The following is a 7313-nucleotide window of genomic DNA, read 5'->3' as shown; positions in this document are numbered from 1 at the left end:
ACATATATTCATACTTTTTATTCCTTCTGAATTTTTAACACATTATGGTCATGTATAAATAGTTTTGTCTTTATCCTCAGGCATCAAACATGGAAACTTCTGAAAGCTTATATAATTTGTAGATGATTAAAACATGTAAATAAAACATAATCTACTTAAATCCAGATATTTGAGTGAATGCAATAAAAATAACTAAAGCAGTAGAATTCTCTATGTAAAAAACATGTCCTCAATAGGGAAATCAAAGTAACTCTGGATAATTAGCAAAGATGGTGGCATTATTTATTTCCTGCTCTCAGATGCTTTGGGAATAAGCAAGAATTGCTTTCAAGTTCCCAGGGAAATGTCTCAAAGGGAGGAAACACTCATAAATTCTTTAACAGCAGTTAGATTAGTAACCGCATGGGGGGAACAAGAAGTCAGTCCTCATTTAAGAGGAATAGATGGCACTGATTAGAATGATTACTAGATTATCTGCAGTGAAGAGTTGTGATGACTGTCTCCGATAATGTTTACTAATAAGAGTCACCAATACCAGACCCAGTACATTCTATCAAGTGTACTAATAATCTATTTTCATAACTAGTTTCTCCAGAATAATGGTATATTTTACCACTATTATTTTGTTCTTTGAATGTGGTAAGGAATCTTATTTATCTTTGTCATTATTTCTACATTTATCTTGAGAATCCAGATGGTAAAAATCATGAAGGTGGAGTTGGTATTTTTGTAAGGTCAACTTAGAATCACCCTCTCTCTTTCCCTCACTCTCTCTTTCAATCCCTCCTTTGAATGAGAGAGCAATATTCTATATTTGACCAATCCACTTATTTCAGTTGAGGCTATTGGCAAAATGTTGTGGAATATTGAGTTGATATTGGGGTTTACATTTGCATAAGAGGACATCCTGAGGCTTCATGTCCATCCCCCTGGCTCTGTTTCTGCTCTGGAGTTTCAACTTTCATCTGTTATGAGTCACACGTGATGCTCAGTTTCCTTGTTACTTTCCAGGCTGTGATTGGGTAGCACTGGTGGGAAGAAGGGCCACCTAAGTATTTAGGTGATGGGGTGAGGAGGTTTGCCACAGTGTACAAACTGCTGTGAAGTAGTCTCTTCTTTGGGTATAATTTTTGTAGCTTAAGGCTTTAGACTTTGTCATTTGTTTGGTTGCTGCTAATGAAGTCTATTGCTTTTTTGTGACTATTTTGTTGATTTGAATAGATTTTTGCGAAGTAGTTTTGTCTGCCAAATTAAACTTGAATTACTACTTGATATTTTTAAAATTTCTTTGTATTTAAGGACAAGCAGCGGTTTTAGTTTCTCAGATCATAAAAACTGAATATTTTCTTATGCCTTTAAGTCCTTGACCAGTCTAGTGTTGATATTCATATGGATGAACTAAACATCAAGTTGCATCATCTTCTATAAGGAAAATCATTTTCCCCAGCTCTAATAAATATATCCCTTATGCATGCCTGTCCTAACATGTTACTGCTGTCATACACTGTAGTTGTATGCACTCAAGGGTCTTCTGAGATCCTCCCTATTTTGTTCTGTTGTCATATACCATATTGTCTCAATAACCCAGCTTTCTAAGTTTTATCAACTGGTAGCACATGTCTTTTCAAAATGTCTTGCTTATTCTTTGTAATTTGCATTCTTAAGATATATTTTAAATCAGTGTCAAGATCTACAAATTTCCATAGAGAGAATTTGATTGTAAGGCATAGTGCAAATAAGATTAATTTGCACATAATTGACATTTTTATAACTCTAAGTTACACAATCCAGGAACATAGTGTTTCTGCCAATTTATATAGGATTCCTATAATGTTTCCTAAAGAGGTTTTATTTTTTCACCTTTCAAGGGCAGGTTCAGTCTAGTTTTTATAGACTGGTTTCCATCATTATGGAATTTCCCTTTTATTCTTAATTTTTATTGCTTCTGTCCATTCTAAATGGTATTAATTCTTAATTTCTTCAACTATTCAATTTTTTTTCTAATTCACTCTGATAATGGGATGAATTCTAATTACAGCTTCCAAAATTAAACAATTCAGACAAACATTGAATCAGTGCAGCTTGAACAAGTGTCCTATAATTCTTACACATTTTTAAAACTGAAATCAATGACGTATTTTTACATTAAATATATGTATGAATTATAATCCTAAATATAATTTTAAATGTTTATTTATTTTGAGAGAGAGAGAGAGAGAGAGAGAGAGATACCATGAACAGAAGAAGAGGCAAAGAGAGGAGAGAGAGAATTCCAGGCAGGCTTCATGCTGTCATCACTGCAGAACTCGGGATTTGATCCCACAATCCATGAGATCAGGACCTGAGCTAAAGTCAATAGTCATAAAGCTAAACTGTTTGAGCCACTCAGATATCCCATAAGCTTGAATATATTTGGATTCCTTTTATTAATATAAATTTTTATTATTTTCTTAATTTATATATTTCTATTTTAGAAAACGATTTTGTGGGGCTCCTGGGTGGCTCAGATAGTTAAGCATCTGACTCCTAGGTTTGCCTCAGGTCATGATCTCATAATTTGTGGGTTCAAGCCCTGAGATAGGCTCTGTACTGATTGAGTAGAGTTTTCTTGGGATTCTCTCTTTTCCTCTCTCTAGGCCCCTCTCCTGCTCATGCTCTTTCTTCACTATCTCAAGAGAAATGAATGAACTTTAAAAAACAATCGTGATTTTGTGTCCTAGAATGAGTTGCAGTGGAGTTCTCATTTTTCCTTTTGAATAGGAAGAAATACGGATGATGTTGTCTTCATAAAAGTTTGGAAGCATCTGCCTTAAAAACAATCTGAAGGAGAAAGGAGTTGGAAAAGTAGAGGAAGATGAAGTGTAACCCTTAAATAAAGGGTGTTAACCCAATGCATTCTATGTATTTTTGATGGAAGCTGAAATAAAGGTGTAAGAATTATGTTCGGATGGAAATATAGTTGATGTATTCCATCTCTATCACTACGATGTCTAGTTGGCCTGATGCTAATCAAGCAATCATTTGTCCTGGTCCAGGTACATTTAAACAGGTAAAATTTTAAATACTTCTAATGAATCATGCCATATCTATTTCCCCTTGTCTTTCTCGTCCATTCCTTTATGTCATGCAATATTATTGGCCAGCCTCTAAGACTTTTGAGATAGCTGCCCCTACGTTGAAGTGACATTCCTCTTTTTTGGATGTGTATTTATAGCAACTTACTGGATGATTTAAGGTCGTATATTAACAAATACATTTTAATAATTTTACTTGTTTTAAGATGTGCTAGAAAACACAACTATCCTATTTGGCCCATCGTTTCAGAAATATTAATGCTGAAGTCAATGCAGAGGAAGAAATGTTTGCTAATACTTCTTTCTTATATTGAATAACTTATAGATGCCGATGTAGGCCTTACTTGGTGTGCAACATAGTAGAAGTCAGAAAAGGAAGAAACCACAGGCAAGTGCTAAATATTCAGATGCACTATTCTACAGAAAATAACATTTATTTATGTGCATTAGAGTGGGCATGGGGAGACTTCTGCAAGTTAAATTATTATCTATCATCATAAAAATCATTGAACAATGTTGAAAACTAAAAGTATAGTGGAATAAGAATACAATTTAAAATCTCAAAATGGGTAAAGGAACAGGAGTATCATTAAATATGCAGAATTAAATCAAAGTCTAGTAAATGAGTGAATAATGGTTTTCCTTGGAAGTTGAGACTAAAGTTTCGAGAGCAAGAAGTAGAGGGCCATTCCTTGTATTATAATTCCTTCTAAAGTATGATGTGTTTAACCAATTATAAGTATTTTAAGAAAAAAATTTCCTATCAGCATGTGGCACCAAAAATACAAAACAAAACAAAACTAAACTAAATGGCTACTATACATCTTTTTATTGTAGAACATCTAAATTTGGTTCCAGGTTCAGTGATGGAAATAAGTGAGTCTTATTTTAAATTTAAAAAATTGGATTTGGGGGCTAGGTGGCTCAGCTGGTTAAGTGTCTGACTCTTGGTTTCTGCTCAGATCATGATCTCACAATTCTTGACTTTCAGCCCCACATCAGGCTTCGTGATGACAGTGTGGAATCTGCTAGGGATTCTCTCTCTCTCTTTCTCTGCCTTCCCCAACTTGCTCGCTCTCTCTCTCTCTCTCTCTCTCTCTCTCTCTCAAAATAAATAAACATGAAAAAAATTTTAAATCTTGGATTTCTCTTAACCATAATGACTTTTGCATGCTAAAAACATCAAGAGATGTTATCATCGGAATGCCAATGACTCTCCTGATGGTTCTTCCCACAGCAATTTTCCTAATGATCTGGATGAAAAAACCAAATCAAACAGTGCTAACAGAATTCATCCTAATGGGAATCACAGACTGGCCTGAGCTGCAGGGTCCCTTCTTTGGGCTCTTCCTCATCATCTATGTGATCTCAGTGGTGGGCAACCTGGGCATGATCATCCTCACCATGGTGGACTCCAGGCTCCAAACACCCATGTACTTCTTCCTCAGACATCTGGCTTTCATTGATCTTGGTTATTCAACAGCTGTGGGACCCAAAATGCTAGTCAATTTTATCACTAATCAAAACTCAATCCCCTATAACTGGTGTGCTACACAGCTAGCTTTCTTCATCTTGTTCATCATCAGCGAGCTTTTCATTCTGTCAGCAATGGCCTATGACCGCTATGTGGCCATCTGTCATCCTCTGCTCTATACTGTTGTTATGTCACAAAAGGTGTGCTGGGTGCTGGTAGCTGTCCCCTATGTCTACAGTGCCTTTCTTTCTCTAATAATCACCATAAAGATTTTTATGTCATCCTTCTGTGACCATAATGTCATTAGACATTTTTACTGTGACAGTCTTCCCTTGTTAACTTTGCTGTGCTCAAGCACATGGGACATTGAGTTGATAATACTGATCTTTTCAGCATTTAATTTGGGGTCCTCTCTTCTGATAGTGCTTGTCTCCTACATCCTGATCCTTAGGGCCATTCTCAGGATGAACTCTGCAGAGGGCAGGCACAAGGCCTTCTCCACCTGTGGATCCCACCTGACAGTGGTCATTGTATTATATGCGACTCTTTTCTTTATGTATGTGCAGCCCAAATCCAGTCATTCCTTTGATACTGATAAAATTGCCTCTCTATTTTACACGTTAATAATATCTATGCTGAATCCCATGATCTACAGTTTAAGGAACAAAGAGGTGAAAGGTGCCCTGCGTAGGATATGGAAAAATCTGCACAGACTGTCTATGTAGAGTTCAGTGTGATTAAGTATATAATAAATTAGTTTATAGACTACGGTTTTTACATGTCATAGGAGTTAGAAAGTACTAATGTGCAAAAGCCATGGAAAACTAGAAACATTTTCCTATTTACTTTTTAATTATTTATGGTTTTTTTGAGAGAGAGAGAGAGAGAGAGAGAGAGAGAGAGAGAGAGAGAGAGAGAGGGAGAAGGGGAGGGTCAGAGAGAGAGGGAGACACAGAATCTGAAGACAGGTTCCAGGCTCTGAGCTAGCTGTCAGCACAGAGCTTGACGTGGGGCTCGAACCCATAAACCACTAGATCATGACCTGAGCTGAAGTTGGACACTCAACTGACTGAGCCACCCAGGCTCCCCTATTTTCCTGTTTTTGATGTATCGATATTGAAGACAAGTCGTTTTGAGCTTTGTTTTGTTTTGTTTTGTTTTTATAATACATCAACCGTTAGATATTATGTTTTGTTTATTGTTTTAATAGTTTATTGTCAAATTGGTTTCCATACAACACCCAGTGCTCTTCCCCACAAGTGCCCTCCTCCATTCCCACCATCTCTTTTCCCCCTTCCCCCTTTCCCTTCAACCCTCAGTTCATTTTCAGCATTCAATAGTCTCTCAAGTTTTGCGTTCCTCTCTCTCCCCAACTCTCTTTCCCTCTCCCCCTTCCCCTGGTCTTCCATTAGGTTTCTCTTGTTCTCCTGTTAGACCTATGAGTGCAAACATATGGTATCTTCCTTCTCTGCCTGACTTATTTTGCTTAGCATGACACCCTCAAGGTCCATCCACTTTCCTACAAATGGCCAGATTTCATTCTTTCTCATTGCCATGCAGTACTCCATTGTGTATATATACCACATCTTCTTGATCCACTCATCAGGTGATGGACATTTAGGCTTTTTCCATGTTTTGGCTATTGTTGACATTGCTGCCATGAACATTGGAGTACATGTGCTCCTATGCATCAACATCTCTGTATCTCCTGGGTAAATCCCTATCAATGCTATTGCTGGGTCAAAAGGAACTTCTATGCATAGTCTTTTGAGGAACCTCCACACTGTTTGCCAGAGCAGCTGCACCAGTTTACATTGCCACCAACAGTGTAGGAGGGTCCCCGTCTCTCCACACCCTCGCCAGCATCTGTAGTCCCTTGATTTGTTCATTATAGCCACTCTGACTGGCGTGAGGTTGTATCTCAATGTGATTTTGATTTGTGTTTCCCTGATGCTGAGTGACACTGAGCATTGTTTCATGTGCTTGTAGGCCATCTGGATGTCCTCTTTGGAGAAGTGTCTGTTTATGTCTTCTGCCCATTTCTTCACTGGGTTATTTGTTTTTTGGGTGTGACGTTTGGTGAGTTCCTTGTATATTTTAGATACTAGCCCTTTATCTGATATGTCAGATAAAAATCAGATAATTTGCAACTATCTTTTCCCATTCTGTCAGTTGCCTATTCGTTTTCTTGATTGTTTCCTTTGCAGTGCAGAAGCTTTTTATCTTGATGAAGTCACAAGAATTCAGTTTTGCTTTCATTTCCTTTGCCTTTGGGGATGTGTTGAGTAGGAAATTTCTGTGGTGGAGGTCTAGGAGGTTTTTTCCTACTTTCTCCTCAAGGGTTTTGATGGTTTCCTGTCTCACATTCAGGTCCTTCAGCCATTTTGTGTTAATTTTTGTGTATGCTGTAAGAAAGTGGTCTAGTTTCATTCTTCTGCATGTTGCTGTCCGGTTCTCCCAGCACCACCTGCTAAACAGGCAGTCTTTTTTCCATCGCATACTCTTTCTTGCTTTGTCAAAAATTAATTGGCCATATATTTGTGGGCCCAGTTCTGGGTTCTCTATTCTATTCCATTGGTCTATGAAATAAAAGGACATCAGATTTGGCAAAGAAGAAGTCAAACTTTCACTTTTTGCAGATGACATGATACTCTACTTGGAAAACCCAATCGACTCCACCAAAAGCCTTTTAGAACTGATCAATGAATTCAGTAAAGTTGCAGGGTACAAAATCAATGTACAGAAATCATTTGTATTCCTATACA

General features: G+C 37.3%; 1 protein-coding gene across 1 annotated transcript; it reads left to right on the top strand.

Annotated features, from left to right (window-relative positions):
* Positions 1-4331: 4331 nt before the first annotated feature.
* Positions 4332-5273, top strand: LOC115306710 (olfactory receptor 8K3-like). Its single transcript, XM_029957247.1, has one exon. The coding sequence runs from the start codon at positions 4332-4334 to the stop codon at positions 5271-5273; it is 942 nt and encodes a 313-aa protein (XP_029813107.1).
* The last annotated feature ends 2040 nt before the right edge of the window (positions 5274-7313 follow it).

The sequence above is a fragment of the Suricata suricatta genome, chromosome 11, assembly GCF_006229205.1.
Source record: "Suricata suricatta isolate VVHF042 chromosome 11, meerkat_22Aug2017_6uvM2_HiC, whole genome shotgun sequence".
NCBI classification, from domain to species: Eukaryota; Metazoa; Chordata; class Mammalia; order Carnivora; family Herpestidae; genus Suricata; species Suricata suricatta.
This window is presented reverse-complemented; position numbering and strand designations above follow the sequence as displayed.